The sequence below is a fragment of the Stegostoma tigrinum genome, chromosome 12, assembly GCF_030684315.1.
Source record: "Stegostoma tigrinum isolate sSteTig4 chromosome 12, sSteTig4.hap1, whole genome shotgun sequence".
Classification (NCBI taxonomy): Eukaryota; Metazoa; Chordata; class Chondrichthyes; order Orectolobiformes; family Stegostomatidae; genus Stegostoma; species Stegostoma tigrinum.
In genome coordinates, this window is record NC_081365.1 from 78,099,985 (window position 1) to 78,119,942 (window position 19,958).

Consider the following 19,958-nt stretch of genomic DNA (forward strand, 5'->3'; position numbering starts at 1 on the left):
CTTGTTAGATGATAACAAGCAGTTAACTGCCAAGAAAGATAGTAGGAACTGCCGATGCTGGACTCTGAGATAACAAGGTGTAGAGCTGGATGAACACAGCAGGCCAGGCAGCATCAGAGGAGTAGGAATGCTGAAGTTTCAGGTCTGGACCCTTTTTCTGAAGATGAGTCCAGACCCAAAACGTCAGCCTTCCTGCTCCTCTGATGCTGCCTGGTCTGCTGTGTCCATCCAGCTCTACACCTTGTTATCTCAGTTAACTGCCCAGTTTTGTTTCAATTTAAACCAGGCAAATTCACTCTGAATGGTCGGTGTAATAGTATAAAAAGTATACTGTATAAAAAAAGTTGTTCCCCCTTTCACATTGGTATTTCTTGTGAACATGCAGATGAATGCAAATTGAAAAGCTTCAATAAAATGTCTTTGCTTCAGCATTACTCTTGGTTATAGCCCATCGGTCGGGAGGTTAGTAACAACAAAAAAGGCTATAAACACTTAGTAAGCCAGACAATGTCAGTGGAGAGAAAAGAAAATAATGTTTAAGGTCAGTTATCTTCCACCTGCCTTCAGTTCTAATGGAAGTAAAAGAATTTTTAACCCAGTGATGGTCAGGGGAGTAGAATACGAATTACAGAGAAGGTCTGTGATAAACTGGAGGCCAGAAGAGATTAGTAATAAAAGATCTAATGATGCAACAGCCTAATGGTGTGACAATGGATCTCGTGAACAGAAAAAGTTTGTGCCGCCATTAAGTGAGATTTCTGTACCTACGTCATCCTTCTCTACAGTGAATAGTGTTGCAAAGTACTGGTTCAAGCCTCAGATATGTCTTCAGGTTCCACAGACACATCACCACTTTGGTCCAACTGGGCCGTATTCTTTCCCTGGTTATTCTCATCCCCAATATGTTTATAAAATGCCTTTATATTTTTTTTTAGTATTACCCATTTTTTCACGTCCCATCTTTGCTCTCCTAATTTTTTTTTAAATCAATTCCCTGTTCTTTCTTCTACCTTCAGCATCTACTATAAGCGTCCTTTTCTACCCTTAACCAATTTTGTACATCGCTTGACATCCAAGGTTCTCTGGACTTGTTGGTCCCATCCTTGACCTTGACAGGAACATATTGGCCCTACACTCTCACTATTACCCTTTTGAATGTCTCCTTCTGCTCTGATGTGGATTTTCCTGCATGTAGCTGCTCCAATTCCATGAACTTGGTCTGAGATTCCTGTCAACTTGGGTCTGAAACTCAGGTAAATTGGAGAATTCTGTGTGCTTTTAGAAATCCTTGATAGTAGGGCTTGATTTCTAACAATACTTCAGTGAGGTATCACAGCTTTATGAATTAACTGAATTCAAATCACAAAACGTCACACAGCAATTTGAACTCATATCTTCAGTTAGTAACACAGCCACTGCAGTCTATTTACAGTTTCTGGTGCCTTCAGCTATTTTTTTTAAATACCCCAAGGAATGTGGAGGAGGTACACGAATGCAACACTAGGAAGAGGTCTATTAAAACTGCGCACTGAACAGGCAGTGCAAGTTCAAAATACAAATACAGGGGTCCCCAATTTACAAACATCCAACTTATGAACATGATCACATACATGATTATAATTTTAAAGACCATTTCCTACATTTACAAACCACTGCCTTCCATTGTCCTGCATTGTATTCCAACTTGCATACAAATTGACTCGTGAATGGACTCCAGAACAGAGCCTATTCACAACCCAGGGAATGCCTCCACCGCGACACCAACAAAACTTATGCAAACAGCCTAGGTCATGTGAAGTCATGACTGACCATGGAGCTACATTGCAAAGGAACAGAATCCAGTTCAGACCATTGTACAACACATCAATCATGCACATGGATAATAAGGAAGAATATTCCAATGATGACAATTTTGCAACAATATTAAGGGGCAGCAACCAGCAGCAATACAACTAGTAAACAAACAAGCACAACTGTGAACAACATGTAATTCAGCAGATAGCGTATGATTACCACCTAAACATGTTGTCAAACCTCCAAAGTGTTACACTGAAGTCTGAAATGTTAGTCTTATTAACTCTATTGTACCTGTTTACATAATCAAATTGATAACGAGTGCCTATGCACAACCATAGGTGTCTGCTTGGGAGGAACTTTTCTCCTTACAAAAAGCAGGATGGTGTGTTATGTCTCCTGGTCAGTATGCCCATATATATCTATGTAATCAGAAGGGATGAAGGTCTCATATTCCATCCTACCTCAGATTGCTTAATGCACGATATGCTCTGAAGCAAAATGTTCTCTTGCAACCTACTGGCTTAACATTAGCCCAGACACTTACGTGGCTAAGGAATGTAATATTCATGCATAATATTTAATTGCGATAAAAATCTGTTGAATTCTTCAATGCCACAATTCTAACATTGCAGGAGATAACATGAGCATTGCAGCATCAGGTAAAAATATCAGGTGGAGGGTTATGCTCACCCTCTGGCATCTGATACCCTTCAAACTGTCTCTCTTTAATGCCTAAAAGATGTGAATGAAGCTATACTGGGACATTCCTCCATGTCCACTGATGCAAGTAAATATTGAACTTTCCAACAAACATAAGCGCCAACTCTGCTGGCAATCTCGTTTATTCTTACTAAGTGAAACTGAATGACCACTACTGCCAACTGGCTTTTACAATCAATTAATTGAATTGATCATTGAATTCAAATTTCACCAGCTCCGTGGTGGGATTTGAATCTGTGCTCCCCAGCACATTACTAGTCTAGTGCCAATGTCTCCTGCAAAGAGTACATCCATCCCAACATCTGTGATACAACTGAAGCTGCTCGCCGTATGCCCCATATGCTGTATATTTGCTGTATCAATAAGTTCACCAGGCTGACGCATGGCACGCACAGACCCACCCACACCTCATCTTTCCAAACGACAGGCAACAATGACATTGTGTAACCAAAACCACACCTACCCTGTGTTAGTTGAGTGGGTTCTTTTACTGGAAGTCCATCCATCGTGCAGCAGTTTCCACATGGGTACAGCTTGATCATCCCCTTTTGGTTTTCAATGTAGCAGTGTTCAGCTGCTACATCCTCCCCTTGTAATATAATATCCTGAGGTACAGGGGCGTCCTCAGTGCCGATTCTAGTTGTACCTGAGGATCAGACACAAACGCATTACACAAATGCAGAGTAGTAAGGGATTGGAACGCTTTGCCTGCAACGGTAGTAGATTCGCCAACTTTAAGTCGTCATTGGATAAGCATATGGACGTACATGGAATAGAGTAGGTTAGATGGGCTTGAGATCGGTATGACAGGTCAGCACAACATTGAGGGCCGAAGGGCCTGTACTGTGCTGTAATGTTCTATGTTCTATTACCTTCAGCATAGTGTGTTTGAAATGGACTGTAATCCTCATTGCCAGCACAGTAACTATATTGATGATGCTGAGGTGGTTTCTCAGCTGATGATCCCTGTGTCAAACACCATCCTGTAGACTTATTCCAACTTGCATTCCGCGACACTGTTCCCTCAGTTTACAGAAAAAAAATAGAATCAAAGTGTAGAACGGGCCCTTCGACACAGAGTCTGCACTGACAGATGATACAGAAACAGGCCATTCAGCTCAACTAGTCTGTGCTGGAGTTGTCATGAACTCGAGCCTTCTCCCAACTTACTTCATCTCATCCTACCTCACCCTATCTCGAGATGGTTCTATAACCTTTACCTTCATCTGTTCACCCAGCCATCGAGGGCCGAAGGGCCTGTACTGTGCTGTAATGTTCTATGTCTATGTCTACGTCATCCCAACTGTTCTATTGTTATGAAGTGTGATCCAAATATTAATTTGTAATAGACCAACTAGACCCATACATATGCAAATATATTGAATTTTTAAAAATTGACACTTAGCAAAGGGAAAATGCACTGGGGACAACAGCAACAATGTTGCATCTGCAACAATCAGAGGTTCAGACGGATATATCTAGTCTTCAAGCCCTTCAAAGAGAGGTCACATGGCACAGTTTGGAATTGGAAGAAAGTTAATCTTGAAGCCAGTTGGACAGGATTGTGAGGAATGTGTTTAAAGAGCAACCAACCTTTGTTCGCTCCCTCTTTCTTTGCAAACCCACTCTGCAAAGTGCAGGAACTGAAAATGCACTAGTGGCCATCTTCACCATTCACAGAGGGTTCCTGAAGTGGACTTCAGTACCTAACTCACCGTATCTAGTCAAAGGGAATTTAGCCAGTTACAACTGTCCTGGTGTGACATCCCTGTGCCATGGGTTCACATTTACAGAATAACTTTGGATATAGCTCACCATACTTTTCTCCTCAGTGTAAATTTCATTTGGCCAAAGTACCTTTAAGTTAACACTCTGCAGAGTTTTCCTTTATCTTTGTTTTTCCTCAGGCCTGTGCGTGTGTGTTTTTTTAAGACAGTTAATTATTTATATATTTGCATTGTCCAACCTGTCAATAATCTTCGCAACAGTGTTGATTCAGTTGAATTTAGTATAAAGAGTTAACTAATGAAATCTGGCTGACTTGCTTCTAATACTAAACCTGATAGATTTACATAATGTGTCCAAAACTACCATCCTGGTTAAATTAAAACTTTATCGTGACCAGTAGAGGAGTGGAACTGGGAAAGGATTCAGTGCAGCACTCCAACTTCTATCATAATATTATTTATCTCATCCATCTAGCCATGCTGTAATAAGCTCGACCAGCTCGCCATTTTTGACTGGTGAAGCTGGGACAAATTAAGATGCATGTCAAAACTCAACTACCTTGTCAACAATTTCAAAGTGAAGAAGAACTAAGGGTCACGAGTGGTTCGTTATGGGAGAACATTGTAACAATTCGCTTATACTTATAGCAGCTTTAACCTGGAGGAATGTAGTGTAGTGTCATGAGAAAGAAATGGAAGCCAAGTATTATGACAGAGGTCGCTGTTTCTTTTTCTAATCCCATTCGTTGACACGTCACAACAACTCCGGCACTTCCGCCATCTGCAATTTGACCTCACTACCCTTATCTGCTTTCCGGAGGGACCACTCTCTCCGTGACTCCTTTGTCTGCTCCACACTGCCCACCAGCCCCACCACCCCAGCACTTTTCCCTGCAACTGCGGGAAGTGCTACACCTGCCCCTACATCTACCCCCACACCCCCATCCCAGCCTCCAAGAAGACATTCCACATCAAACGTTCACCTGCCCATCTGCTAATGTGGAATACCGTATCTGCTTTTCCCGAAGTGGCCTCCTGTATATCGGGGAAACCAAGTGGAGGCTTGTGGACCACCTTGTGAAACACCTAAGCTGGGTTCGCGACATTCGACTGCGCCTCCCAATCGCGAACTATTTCAACTCCCCCTCCCACTCCTTGGACAACATGTCCATCCTGGGCCTCCTGCAGTGCCACAATGATGCCACCTAAAGGTTGCAGGAACAGCAACTCATATTCTGCTTCGGAACCCTGCAGCCCAATGGTGTCAATGTGGATTTGCAAGCTTCAAAATCTCCCCTCCCCTTACCACATCCCAAAACCAGCCCAGCTCATCCCTGCCTCCCTACCCATTCCTCCCACCTCAAGCCCCACCCCCATCTCCTACCTACTAGCCTCATCCCGCCTCCTTGACCTGTCCGTCCTCCCTGGATTGACCTATCCCCTCCCTAACTCCCAACCTACACCCACCTTTACTGGCTCCATTCCTGACCCTTCGACCTGTCTGTCTCCTCTCCATCTATCTTCTCCTTTATCAATCTTCTATCCGCCTCCCTCTCTCCCTAATTATTTCAGAATCCCCTGCCTCTCTCCCATTTCTGAAGAAGGGTCTAGACCCAAAACGTCAGCTTTCCTGCTCCTCTGATGCTGCTTGACCTGCTGTGTACACCAAGCTCTACACCTTGTTTTCTCAGATTCTCCAGCACTGGCAGTTCCCACTATCTTTAAATTTAACCAGTGTGGTGATATTGCCAAATATATAGGTCTCAGACTGAGGGCTTTTGTGCCCTTAGAAAGCCTGGGTTCAAGTCTCTCTGCTCCAGAAATCTGTAGTGACATCTTTAAACAGTTTGATTAGAAAATATCTACAGGTCTCAGATTGTATCAAGTTCCACAGTAAGAACCAGTTTCTTTATTCAACAAATACCTACTGTCTCAAAGATGCAAAAAATACTGACAAACAGTTGTGCAAATAAATATCTAACCCTTTAAAAACATTACACAATCATATAAAAAATGTAAACTCAGCAGAATGCTAACTTTAAAATACATTGGCCAAGTAATAGTTTAAGTCATGGAAAAGAAAGAGACATGATTTGTTCCAAATGGTGCCTTGATTCTGAACTTATTGTACACACTCAAAAGCTGCTAACATTGGTGAGTCTTTCTGGGGATTAGTCATTGTAAAATGCAGGGATAGAGTAAGGGGGGGGTGGGTTGTCGTGGACCTGATGGGCTGAATGGCCTGCTTCCACACTGTAGGGATTCTATGATTGCCAGCGATGTCAACAGCCCATGAAAGAATGAAGGAAGTAAAGTTTCAAATGTGATAGATCCAGCTCGCTGCAGATGTTCCAGCCGCAGCAATGCCTCAATTTAAATACAGAGCTCACTCAGACATCTGAGTAATCCATCAAAACAAGGGCTCATGCAAACTGGCTTCCCTCCCAAACTTTTGTGCTGAATACTGAATACAGTTTGTGTGTTTACCAAGCTCAAGAGAGACACAGAACGGGGGTCTGCTACAGAGCTTCATACAACCCACCCGCTCTTAACTCAGGGAACAAAAATTGACAATATAAGAGCCCCACAATACCCTCAGTTTCAGTCGGACTTATTATTTCTTACATTTAAACGTGTGAGCACCGTGCAAGGTTAAAAAGACTACAAGTATGTTTACTTTCTCAATTAACAAGTGCTTAAAACGCATCTGAACTTATTTCTCGATGAAATTAACATCAATCTATTTTCAGTTATTACCTCCTACCTTCAGTCCTGGAGTCACTGATTTAGGTCAAATCAGGATTGAGTTTGGATGCTGCACAAGTCCTCAGTGTTCTCAACTCTGCCAGTGGCTGAGGCTGACTGTCATAATGAGAGGCTCACACAGGCGTGAGAAAGAAGGGGAGACACGACTAGTTTTGCTACAATCTCTACCGGAATCTCACAGTCCAGAGCTGCCAGAGCCCACAGTTGGTCAACAGCATTTGTAAAGCCCCACCTACCTCGCGTTGTCACTCCCCTCCCTAACTCAGGGGACCTGACCTTCCCTGTAGCACACACCCAATCTACTCTGGCTGCAGTGAGATGCTTCATGACCAGAGATCCAACCCATCAGCCTGTTGAGCTTGTTTACCAGTTTCACTGATCGCCTCATCCAGGAATTGAACCAAATATCCGCCTCCAGCTGGGGCCATGTTTGGGCAGGGATTTCTTGTGAACAAATGGCATGTTGCAATAGTCCAGTGGTCACTGCCCTTGGACAGTTCACTCTCTCATGCTTTTACTGTAGACTGACCACATCTTCTGTGACTCCCCTTTCAGCTTCCACTTCATCATCGATGAAATGATCATTGGACATTAGTACACATTGATAAATCATAGGGAGAGGTGGGTGCATGTGTGTCTGGCTGTGGTTCTGCATGTGTGTGTATGTTTGTGCCTGTCTGTGCGCGCTTGCACCTGCGCCTGTTTGTATGCACCTGTGTCGGTGTGTGTGCGCCTGCGTCTGTCTGCACCTGTGCTTGTCAGTGTGCGCGCATCTGTCTGTGCACTTGCGCCTGTGCCTGTCTATGTGTGTCTGCATCCATGCCTGTGCCTGTCTGTGTGCATGTGCGTGTGCGTCTGTGCCTGTGCCTGAATGTGTGCACAAGTCTGCCTGAACCTGTCTGCGTCTGCATGCACTTGTCTGTACGGGAATGTCTGCCTGCCTGTGTCTATGAACACATCTGCTTGTGTCTGTGTATCTTCCTGTGCACACGTCTCTCCTTGTATAAGTGTATGTGTATAGACCATGGTATCATGGTAATGACACTGGCCTAAAAATCAGAGGGCTCAGGCTAAAGCTCTATGGGGGGAAACAAAAACAGAAGTTGCTGAAAAAGCACAGCAGGTCTGTCAGCATCATTGAAGAAAAATTAGTTAACGTTTCGGATCTGGTTACCCTTCCCCAAGAACACAAAGCTCTGTGGGTCCACGCATCCAAATCTCAGCTCAGCAGCTGGTGGAAATAAATTCTGATGATAATAACAGATTTTTATATGTTAAAAGGACAAACGAAGTAGGGATAGTGCAGGAAAACAGGCTAAAGTGGAAGATCAGCAACAGACTCACTGATGGGCTGAATGGCCAGCATCTGGTTCTCATGTTGGTAATAAATCTGGAATTGCAAGCTTGTCTCAGTGCATGGTGACTATGACAACATCTGTCAATTGTCAAAACCCATCTGGTTCATAAGCATCACTTAGGGAAGGAAATCTGCCGTCGTTACCTGGTCCAACCTACACGTGAGTCTAGGCCCACAGCAATGTGACTGACTCAGAAATGGCTCTAGAAAGTCACTCAGTTCAACATTAAAGATGGGCAACAAGTGGCCGATGCCCATATCCCATGAAGGAGAAAAGGAAAATAAACAAATAAATAAATGTAGTTGTATGCTTTTTATCAAGCAGATGGACCATGAATTTGAGCAGAATGCCAGTTTCTTACCCTCATTTATTGGCAGCAGTGTAATAGCAATACTCAGGCGGCCACGACCCAGACTCACTAAATGGGGTTTCTCTGACTGCATCTTCAAACCTTTCCCAATGTCAATGATGTCCAGCGGTGTGCTCTGCAAATAAACCCAAATCCAACGTCACTTCCCACACCATGCAAAGTCTGCATTTACATTGTGCCTTTCACTGCCTCGGGGACTTCCCCCGAAAGCTCTGCAGCCAGTAAAGTGCTTTTGAAGCAAAACATGCTGTTGAAGCTTTTCCTCTGGCACTCGTCAGGACATATGCAAGAATGCCAAATTTCAAACAATCACAACAGCTTACCATCACAGAAGACAAAGGGTGCTGATTGTGAATATATCAACAATGAACAACCAAAGTGCTGACAGATCAAAGAGGCAAAGAAATTAATTCCTCTGATGGGACAGTCCAGAACGTGGAGGCTGAGTGGGAGAGCATATCGGAATAATAGCATTGAGGTAGAAGATCAACCATGATCTAGCAGGATGTGAGTTTGCTCGCTGAGCTGGAAGGTTAGTTTTCAGACGTTTCATCACCATTCTAGGTAACATCATCAGTGAGCCTCCGACGAAGCGCTGGTGTTATGTCCTGCTTTTTATTTATCTGGTTAGGTTTCCTTGGGTTTAACCAGATAAATAGAAAGCGGGACATAACACCAGCACTTCGTCGGAGGCCCACTGATGATGTTACCTAGAATGGTGATGAAACGTCTGAAAACTAACCTTCCAGCTCAGCGAGCAAACTCACATCCAGAGCCTCAAACTGAGCTACAAATCTTCTCAAAACTTGCTATGATCTAGCAGAGCAGGCTTGAGGGGATGAGTATCCAACTCCTCCTCTTGTTTCATGTATTTCAAATTCAAGCATTGAAGCCCTCAACTAGAGGTGAACGGCTTCCTCAATCTCCCTGGGCCCTGATCTCTCAGCCCCGAACCCCCGCATGCAGTCACTGTGCATATGGACAGGGCATCAACCCGTGAGGTTGGACTGCAAGTGGTTTGATAGGAACCTCGTGGAAGTGAGCACTCAATTTCTGAATGTGCCCCTGGGACAACAGGTATTCAATCACACCCCTTCAACCTGAACCTAGTACACAACAATGAAAAACAACAATAACTTACATTCATCTGACAACGCTGACATTGTAAAACCTCCCATGGTGCTTCACAGGAGTGACAAGCAGATAAGATTGGACCCTGAGTCATGTATAGAGATGGTTGGAAGACAGCTTAGAGACTTATCTGCGGAAATTATTACAAACCAGCTTCTTAAAACAGGGGAGAAAGGATGACAGCATCAGCAAAGCCTAAGAGACCGAGGAAATGAGGTGAAGAACATCAGGGGATGCATGGGAGGTTTGCATTGGAGTGCTGTAGAGACCTCAGAGGGTTTATAAATTGAAGTTACAGAAGTTGTCATGAAACTGGGGGCGAGCAAGGACGTGGAGGATTAGCACTAGAAGATGAAATTTTTAAAACTGGCAAATAGGAACATCGGAGCAGGAGCAGGCCATTCAGCCCCTTAAGTCTGTTGTGTTTTCTAAATCATAACCAATATCTACTTCAATGCCATTTTCCTGCACTATCCCCATATCCTTGATGCCTTAATATCTAAAAAAAATCTATGAATCTCTGCCAATTCTGTCAATGACTGAACTTCCACAGTCCTCTGGAGTACAGCATTTCCAAGAATTCATTCCCCTTCCCAAGTAAAGAAATTCCTCTCCATCTCAGTCTCAATGGACCTGCTCTTTATTCTGAGGCTAGTTCTGAACAACGCTCACTCCAGTCAGAGGGAGACATCCTTCCTGCGGCTACTCTACAACTACTGCCCCTTGACTCCGTGAGAGCCCTGAAAGTTCTTAAAAACCACAGAACATTACTGATGAAACAAGAGGAGCAGAAACCCTCCCATTCCCATCATATCCTGAAAGATTTTGCTTTCAATCCTTTGGACCTCAGTTGCTGACTACAGCAGACTAACGATTCATGAACAAAGCCTGAGGCCCAGCTGCAGTTAGGGCCCAAACTCCCTTGCTTCGGAGCTGCAGCATTGCAGGCCTCAAAATAGGCTAAAGGCATCCCCACCACAGCCAGCCAGGAATTTCAAAACGTAAACTGCCTATTCAACCTGATTACTACAGCAACCAACTTCCATGGAAATAACTGGCCATTCAGCACTTGGTTCTATTGAAGCAACAGCAGATCCCATTCCTTCCTACTGAACCTCTCTGTCAGTAAAATGGATATTTAAGAATGAAAGACCAATTAAACTTAGTCATGTGACTCCATGGATAGATCACTCAACAGATCTGGGGAAATGTTATGGAAACATCTCTCTAACACCAACTCTCTTTGGCCTAAATCCCAGGAATGGTTCCCAATTTCCGGTCACAGTGGACTAGGTTTTCAGAAACACCCAATGTGGATTTCCCAACTCTGTCACCTAAAATATAGGATCACAGGACAGAAGGAGGCAATTCAGCCCACTGTGTTCCCAGCAGGTCTCTGTAACAGCCATGCAGCTAGTCCCCTGCCTTTCCTGTCGCCTTACAAATCTTTCTCTTCTGAATAATGATGCCATTCCCTTTTGAAAGGCAGGGTTCAGTCTGCCTCCACCATAGTCCAGACTCTTTGCAGAAAGAGAAATTTTCCTCATGTCACCATTGTTTCTTTTGCCACTCAGCTTAAATCCAGTACTCCTGCCGAGAGAGCACAGTTTCTCACTGTCTACTCCGTCCAGACCTCTGACCCACCTCTCCGCTCAACTTCAAGTCCCAATTTCTCTCACCCACCCAACAAATTGAAGTCTCTCATCATCAAAAACCATGGCTGTAAATCTGTTCTGCACCTTTTCCAAAAACTTTGCATCTTTCCCAAATGGGATCACCAGTATAGTGATTCAGAGCACTACAGCTCCAATAAGCCAGATCTCCAGGTAGTGCTTCAGCCTGGACTTATTGAGAAGGTGGACATGACGACCAGGCAGTCTGTGCCCTATGCTAGTCATCATTTTGACAGAGTCTCTCTTGCAATGACCACCGCGATCACAGCATGTGAACATACAAAGTCGGAGCAGAGAGGAAGAGAGGTGTTTTCCCTGTGGATTTGTGTGAAATGAGGACACTCTGCCTCAGAAGGCAGTGGGAGTCAGCCCCATTGAGTGGCACCAGGCCACCCCAGGGTGACACGCAATAGCAGACTCACTTGTAGCATCTCTGTCGTTGATGCCTCCTTTTCTTCTGGCGCAGTTTCGAGCTCAGACTTTCTCATCTCCTGTAAGTCGTCAAAAAGAATGAATATTTGAGGTAGAATCACAGGCGCAGGCAGCGGAACAATTTTGAAAAACAGCATTGCACACAGCAAAAGGAGACCACTCAGCCCTTCTTGCTTGTATTGCCTCTCTGTGAGAGATTCCAATCAGTCGTTCTCTTTCTCTGTAACCCTCTATCATAGGAGGCATGCAACATTCACCAGTCAGACGCAGGCACTAAACCTGTGACATGTTTGTATCTGAATTGCATTTGGGCAATTGTTGATTGCAGTTAAACCGACAGTTAGCCAAGCTTACTGATTAAAATCCAACAGGACATCATCCTGGCAGTCAGCATTTCGAAGAAACTCACAAAGCCTTTCGTATACCAACTTTATTTTCTGCAACTTAAGGACAGAATTCTGCAGCAAAGCTTTCAGTATATAACCCAGTTGAGCCAAAACAGGACATGTCAAGAGTCCCCAGGCTTTACAACCCCCTTTAACATTTTTTTCCAAACAAGGAAGGCAGACGAATTCTCTACAATATAGTTTGTTTGGACTTGATTCAGAAGCTTCCAAAATGATGCCATATGACACAAATGTACTGCAACAAAAGGACTACATATGCTTTTGGTCTCCTTATCTAAGGGATAGACTTGACTGTTCAATGGGCGCACAGTTCCTCTTGCTAAAGAGCCAGTAATTACAACTAATGCTTGCACAGAAAGCTGAACAAATAACAGGAGAGAGAAAAGTGGAGGCAGGATGACGACAAAATTTCTGAGGTTAGAACAGTCTTTTGGTGGTGAGCCAGAGGAAACTGTTTTGTATTTTACAGTCAGAATCACTTCAAGTAACACATTCACAAAATCACCACTATTTGTGACCGGAGAATAAAAATGTGCTCCATCTTCCCCAGGGATCATATGAAGCACTGTCAATATAGCATGGAGCTGGAGGAACACAGCAAGTCAGGCAGCATCAGAGGAGGAGGAGAGTGGATGTTGACACCCTTCAGCATGGCATGCTGCCATGTAACAGAATAGTTCAAGGTTAACCCAGACACTTAGGTATCTGTGAATGCAATGTCTGCTTATAATAGTTAGCTACGAGAAATGTCTATTAAATTCTTCAATATCGCAATATCCCCCATCCAGATTCCTACAGCCACACCAAGGAAAACTAAAACAAAAAATGAAACAGCCTGCAGTCCACTTTTGAGCACATTGTAGAGAATTACAGAGAGCTAGAAGCTTTGTTCACGCAAGTTGACACCAAAGTAAAAATCACTTGACAGCTGCAGAGTCTGGCTTTTGAAGGTGGAGAACTTCTATTTTCCAGAGACACAAAATCAGAGACACGTGGCTTAAAGATGCAGTAAAACAGTTTCCAAGCTGAATTATGGATAATGGAAACATTATGGATTGAACTTCCAATGACACCTTTCCAAGCTGCAGATGTTCAAAACAAAAAATGAAGTTGTATGGTACAGATCAAGTGGTAAATGATCCTGACAAAAGAGCTCCAAAATACCTTGTTTACCATTGTGTCAGGAAAGACTTGTCAATACGATTGCCTCTCATTCTTCTAAACTCTAAGGTCCAGCCTATCCAACCTTTCTTCTGTAGGTAATTCCCCAATCTTAGCTATCAGTTTGGTGAATCTCTTGACACTCTGCAATTCCCTCCATAAACCTCTCTCTCATCTTTTAAGACTCCCCTTAAAACCAACTCCTTTGAAGAATTGTCTAAGATTACAAAGAAACCTTCATCAGTTGGGTCAATGGGCTGGAGTGGCAGATGGAGTTTAATCTAGATAAATGCAAGGTATTGCATTTTGGTTAAACAAACAAGGGCAGGACTTATACAATTAGAAGGAGGGCCTTGGGTAGTGTCGCAGAACAGACAGACCTAGGGTTTCAGGTACATAATTCTTTGAAGTTTGCGTCACATGTAGACGGGGCAGTTAGAAAGGCATTTGGCACACTTGCCTTCACTGCTCAGACCTTTGGGTGCAGGAGTTTGGACGTTATGTTGAGGGTGTTCATGACATTGGTGAGGCCTCTTCTGGAGTATTGTGTCCAGTTCTGGTCTCCCTGTTATTGGAAGGATATTATTAAGCTGGAGAGGCTTCAGAAGAGATTTACCAGGATGTACTGCGAATGGAGGGTTTGGGTTATATGGATAGGTTGGGACTTTTTTCACTGGAGCATTGGAGGTCAAGCAGTGACCTTATAGAGGTTTATAAAATCATGACAGGTATAGATAAGTTGAATGGCAAGTGTCTTTTCCTTAAGGTGGGGATTTAAAGAGTGGTAAGCACATTTTTAAGGTGAGAGGAGAAAGATTGAAAGAGGAAATGAGGGGAAATTTTTTTACACAAAGAGTGGTGTGTGTATGAAATGAACTTTCAGAGGAAGTGGATACATACAATATTTAAAAGACAATTGGATAAGTGCATGAATAAGAAAGGTTTGGAGGGATATAGGCAAGCGCAGGCAGGTGGGACTAGTTTAGTTTGGGATTATGGCCAACATTGACTGGTTGGACTGAAGGGTCTGTTTCCATGCTGTATGACTCTATGACTGAGTTTTCACTGCGTGTGCCTTATTACCTTTTCCTTGGGTGTCACAAGGCTTCTTCATGCTCAGAGTCACTGTGCTACATAAATGCAGGTTGTTGTTGGTTTGAATGTCCACATGCTGCTGTCTGATCACTCTGAAGTGGAGCTTCATAAACAGTCAGGTTGTAAAACAGTTAAGGATTTCCACTCTCAAGTTTCCGAAACCGCCCTTCCAACTGGGGCCAAAGCAAAAAGCTTCAACCTTAATTGATTCTGCAGACTTTGCCTTTGATTGGCATGGAGTTAAATCATTCGGCAGGCTGCCTATAATTCAGGCAGTGCTGGCTGGGGCTCCCTGCTGAAAATCACTATGTGAAGCAAGGTCACCATCTTGGCAAGTACTACCAGAGGGACTGGCTCTGATTCCCCATGTCCTCCAGCCTCTGGAATCCTGCCACCCTGCAACTGGTCTCACTCAGAATGAGCTGCACGCCACAATAGCACACGCCTTTCATCAGGAAGCCAGCAATGCAAGGACTACACCTCAACCCCGCTCAGCCAGGCTGGAGACCTCCTAAGCCCAGAACAGTGTTGGGGAGGCTAACACATTCTGGCCAAGAGGGTAGCTCTCTACTGGAAGCTACCCTGACAGGGGCTAAAGCATCAGAATCTGACACAACGCTCCCGGAGATGCAGTCTCACAGTCCAGGGTAAGACAATTCACAAATAATGTTCCCACAACAGTCACCGCTATCAAACCGCTGGTAACTGATGAATGAAATTCACCATTCCTTTAGAATCACATCATAGACACAGAGACATTGTATCTGTCCTCATTCATGGCTATATCAATATCAAACTAATCCCACTCTCTTCCCCGTGACCATCTCTCAATCCCAAACTAATCCCTCTCCCCCGGAACTCTTCTCCATAGCCCTGTATCAATCCCAGAATAATCCCACCGCCTCACTTACTCTCATAGCCCTGTACCGAAACAATACAATTCAATATAACACAGGAACAGGTCCTTCTGCCCACCAAGCTGGTGTTGATTCCTAATCGTTATTTAGATCTGCTACTTATTGCCCACCTGTGGTATCCATCTGTTCACCTCCCGTTCACGTGTATAAGATCCGCCATAACTGTTCCACCAGCTCCAATGGCAGTGCTTTCCATACACCCACCACCTTCTGTGTGAAAAATCTTCCCCGCACTTCTCCCCTAAACTTTCCCCCTCTCACCTTTAACCTGTGCCTTCTTGTAATTGACCTTTCCACCCTGGGAGAAAGTCTCTTACTATTCCAACCTAATCATAATCTCTCCTCATAGTTCTATAACTTCTGATTGATAGGCTTAATCTATTTTCTTGAAAGGATTCTAGACTCTCCGTCTCAACCAGTCTGACTCATTCTCAGACATTATGTTCAGCAATCTCCAGGTACAGACATTTACCCCCTCCCGTCACCCTCTCAAGCAGAATGCTAAACTGGAGAACCGTTATCCGTGGCTATCCAACAGAAAGGAAATGTCTTTCACCTGCTTTCTCACCTTTGCACCATTGCAAAACCCAATGAAATCTGCTCCTCACATTGTCAGATCCAGTGGATATAGTCCCAGTATCTGGGATTAGGCTTGGAATGTTGACTTTCCTGCTCCTCGATGCTGTCTGACCAACTGTGCACTTCCAGCTCCACATTTATTGATTGTAGCTCCCAGTATCTCTGCCATCTCTTCAAAACTAGATGCATCCTCCCTCTCATTAGCCTGGTACACTCTCCATCATGTTTACAAAGGTTTGACAATTACAGGTTCAAAACCTCACACAGCATGAAATTGATCCCGCTCATCAGAGCAGGCTTACCTGTCCATTCTCTGCTTTTGTCTCCTTGCTTTGTCTGTTCAGCTCCATTGGGCCTGTGGTACTTGCTGGGTTCTATACTTTAAGCTGGGAGTTCTCCAATTCACAAGCTTCCACTCTCTGTTGACAAAGGGAGACTGAGAACACTGAGCCAGATCTAAGCAGGACAGAAACAGAGACAAAACATCATGCAGCAAAGGCAGGGGACACTGGCTTGGTGGTTCAGTAATCCAGGGAACTCCAGGCCAATGTGCCGGGGATATGGGTCTGAATCCCACCATGGCTAATAGTGAAATTGAAACTCAGTAAAAATCTGGAATGAACAGTCGCATGATTGCCAATCTTTGGGAGAAAATGCCATTTGGTTCACTAATGTCTTTTAAGGAAGGAAATCTGCCACCCTTACCTGGTCTGGCCTCCCTGTAACTCCAGACTCTCAGCAATGTGACCTCTGGGCAATTGGGGATCGTGACCTACACTGAACAGATCTTAAAAATGGCAAAGAGCAGGGTTTGCTGCTTCATTGCCCCGGGAGTGGAATTGTGGCTCAGTGGTTAGCACTGCAGCCTCATTGCACCAGGGACCTAGGTTTGATTCCACCCTTGGGTGACTGTCTGTGTGGAGTTTGCACATTCTTCCCATGTCTGTGTGAGATGCTCCTCGGAGGATCAGTGTAGACTCGATGGGCCAAATGGCCTGTTTCCATACTGTTGGGTTTCTGAGATTCTATATCCTGCCCGATCGCTTGAATATATCCAAAAGAGTCAATGAGTGAACTTGCCTCCAGGTAGTGGCTATTTCAAATCAAACTGTTCAGAGATGGTGTTGCACACCTCTGGAGCACATGGGTCTTGAACCTCGGTTTGCTGCTCAGAAGTAGGAACACTATCATTGCACCACAACAGCCCTGTCTCTAGCACTGTATATTTGTGCTAACAGCCTCCGTTTGCCAGTTTTAACCTCGTTCTCTCTACTCCACCCCAGTCAGCAGTATTGTATGTAAACCCTTCTCGGCTCCCTCTCAACTGAGTCCAGTTCTGGGCTAAAGCCATGCAGTAGCACCCAATTCAGGCTGATTGCTGAAGGACCACTGCACTGTCAGAAGCACCATTTTTCTGACAAAGCATTAAGCCACAGGCCCTTCTGCCCTAACAGGTCAACACGAATGAGTGAGTGACACTGTTTAATGTGGAGTAGCAGAGTTAACCCTGGTGCTCTGGCCAACAGTTATCCTTCAGTAAATATTATTATCGTTACTGTCAGTAAGTTTGCCGGAGGTTTCCAGCATTCCAAAGTATTGAGTTTTGGGAGTTTGAGGCGTCATGTAAATGCAAGTTCTTTCTTCAAATACCCAATAGGGAGGAGGGGTAAGAAATTGAAAGCCATTCTTCTCAGTTCGGGCCGCAAATTCCGTTGCCTAGGCACTGACTCCATCCTTCTTCCTAGAAACAGTCTGGGATGAAGCCGGTCTGTTCACAAACTTGGTGTCACACCTGACCCCAAGATGAGCTTCCAATCTCCTCACTAAAACCAGTAATTTCCACCTACATGATGTCGTCCTGTCTCAGATCATTTGCTGCTGAAATTCTCATCCAACTCCAGACTTGGTTATTCTCAAATACTCCTGGCTCCTCTCTGACTTGCAATCCTCTGGAAGCTCAATTATCCAAGATGCTGTTTCCTTTGCCTTAATTTGCAGCCAGTCTGTTTCCTTATCTGTCCTTCTGCTGTCCGATCTACACCAGCTCCTGCTCAAGCGACATCTTAGTTGTTGAAAAATAATTCTCATCTTGCTTTTCAGATCCCTCCATGGCCTTGCCCCTCCCTATTTCTGTTTTCTCCTCCAATTCCACGGCCCTCTCGAGATATCAGAACCCCTCTAACCCTTTCCTCTTGCTGCATTCCCAGTTTTAATTACACATCGTTGGTTGTCGAAGCATCAGCCTCTCCAATTCCCTGTCAACACTCTCCTACATACAGAACGTCTTTAAGCTGAGTACAGGATTAAGGATAGGATTCTTGGCAGTGTGGAGGAACAGAGGGATCTTGGTGTGCAGATACATAGATCCCTTAAAATGGCCACTCAAGTGGACAGGGTTGTTAAGAAAGCATATGGTGTTTTGGCTTTCATTAACAGGGGGATTGAGTTTAAGAGTCGTGAGATCTTGCTGCAGCTCTATAAAACTTTGGTTAGACCGCACTTGGAATACTGCGTCCAGTTCTGGTCGCCCTATTATAGGAAAGATGTGGATGCTTTGGAGAGGGTTCAGAGGAGGTTTACCAGGATGCTGCCTGGACTGGAGGGCTTATCTTATGAAGAGAGGTTGACTAAGCTCGGACTCTTTTCATTGGAGAAAAGGAGGAGGAGAGGGGACCTAATTGAGGTATACAAGATAATGAGAGGCATAGATAGAGTTGATAGCCAGAGACTATTTCCCAGGGCAGAAATGGCTAGCACGAGGGGTCATAGTTTTAAGCTGGTTGGAGGGAAGTATAAAGGGGATGTCAGAGGCGGGTTCTTTACACAGAGAGTTGTGAGAGCATGGAATGCGTTGCCAGCAGCGGTTGTGGAAGCAAGGTCATTGGGGTCATTTAAGAGACTGCTGGACATGCATATGGTCACAGAAATTTGAGGGTGCATACATGAGAATCAATGGTCGGCACAACATTGTGGGCTGAAGGGCCTGTTCTGTGCTGTACTGTTCTATGTTCTATGTTCTTTAAACAAGCTTTTATGTTCAAACCTAATACCCCAACCCCACGTCAACTACATCGTCAAACGTTGCTAAGGCTCCCGTGTAGCACATTGGAATGTTCAATTACATTAAAGACACCATGTAAGTACAGGTTGTTGTTGTGTTGAGCAAGTGAGAAGGAGAGTGGGATTAGACTGGGTGGGATGTTATAGTGTGTGGGGAGTGAGGGGGGAGAATGGGATTGGACTGGGTGGGATATTACAGTGTGTGGGGAGTGAGGGGGGAGAGTGGGATATTACAGTGTGTGGGGAGCGAGGGTGAGAGTGGGATTAGACTGGGTGGGATATTACAGTGTGTGGGGAGTGAGGGGGGAGAGTGGGATATTGCAGTGTGCGGGGAACGAGGGTGAGAGTGGGATTAGACTGGGTGGGATATTCAACCAACAGAGTGACAAATCAATCCCTCCAGGGCTCCAATCTCCTCTGGCCCTCTAAAGTGCGCTGTTTGTCTGGAGTTCAGCCCTTTTGCACATTCCTGATTTTCAAGTCCCACCATTGTCTCCTCAGCTGCCTTCATCCTGAATTCTGGAATATCCTCTCTCAACATCTCCACCCATCTCTCTCTCCCTCTCTCTCTTTCAAATTGAGCTTTGGTAGCTCCATCTTTGACTGAGCTGTCAGTCAGTCAGTGACTCAGTCAGTCATCCCAGCGCTGCCAGAGTACCTCACTCTGGGTTAACGTGATATGAAGGAGCAGCACGGTGGCTCAGTGGTTAGCACTGCTGCCTCATAGCGCCAGGGACCCAGGTTCAATTCCGCCCTCGGGTGACC

At 44.6% G+C, this 19,958-nt stretch overlaps 1 protein-coding gene across 5 annotated transcripts in view; it reads right to left on the minus strand.

The window, feature by feature from the left end:
- The window catches only part of phldb2b (pleckstrin homology-like domain, family B, member 2b), a 158,261-nt gene that overhangs the window by 128,670 nt on the left and 9,633 nt on the right, over positions 1–19,958 (minus strand). For 2 of the 5 annotated variants that reach the window (XM_059650469.1, XM_059650467.1), the window contains exons 2-5: positions 16,436–16,552; positions 11,965–12,033; positions 8,730–8,853; positions 2,981–3,163 (exon numbers count right to left, since the gene is read on the minus strand). In XM_059650469.1, the coding sequence (XP_059506452.1) occupies positions 2,981–3,163; positions 8,730–8,853; positions 11,965–12,033; positions 16,436–16,483 (424 nt within the window). In that variant the 5' untranslated portion in view covers positions 16,484–16,552. Of the gene's footprint in view, positions 1–2,980; positions 3,164–7,001; positions 7,198–8,729; positions 8,854–11,964; positions 12,034–16,435; positions 16,590–19,958 lie in introns of those variants that run through there. The other 3 variants (XM_059650468.1, XM_059650470.1, XM_059650471.1) reach the window with 3 other exon arrangements.